The sequence below is a fragment of the Penaeus monodon genome, chromosome 31, assembly GCF_015228065.2.
Source record: "Penaeus monodon isolate SGIC_2016 chromosome 31, NSTDA_Pmon_1, whole genome shotgun sequence".
NCBI classification, from domain to species: Eukaryota; Metazoa; Arthropoda; class Malacostraca; order Decapoda; family Penaeidae; genus Penaeus; species Penaeus monodon.
Genome location: NC_051416.1, coordinates 16,739,784 through 16,739,996, shown reverse-complemented (window position 1 = coordinate 16,739,996; position 213 = coordinate 16,739,784). Strand labels below are relative to the sequence as shown.

The 213-nt window shown below is 49.3% G+C and overlaps 1 protein-coding gene across 4 annotated transcripts in view; it reads left to right on the top strand.

The window, feature by feature from the left end:
• LOC119593051 (phytanoyl-CoA dioxygenase, peroxisomal-like) overlaps positions 1 to 213 on the top strand; it is an 85,323-nt gene that overhangs the window by 81,097 nt on the left and 4,013 nt on the right. For all 4 annotated transcript variants that reach the window (XM_037941953.1, XM_037941951.1, XM_037941954.1 and 1 more), the window contains one exon: positions 42 to 168. In XM_037941953.1, coding sequence (XP_037797881.1) covers positions 42 to 168 — 127 coding nt within the window. The remainder of the gene's footprint in view (positions 1 to 41; positions 169 to 213) is intronic.

Below are 213 nucleotides of genomic sequence, written 5' to 3'. Positions count from 1 at the left end.
CTAATTTTCTCAGCAATGATCATTGCTTCCCCAACCCCCAGGCCTGCTAACAGGATAGTTTGCGCTTGGACAGCCATGGAGAAAGTGGATACCAAGAATGGCTGCCTGTTTGTGCTGCCTGGCTCGCACAAGGGCAAATTGGAGCAACACGACTACCCAGACTGGGAGGTGGGAGGAGGAACTTTTATGTACTCTTCTAATTATGAGGAATAC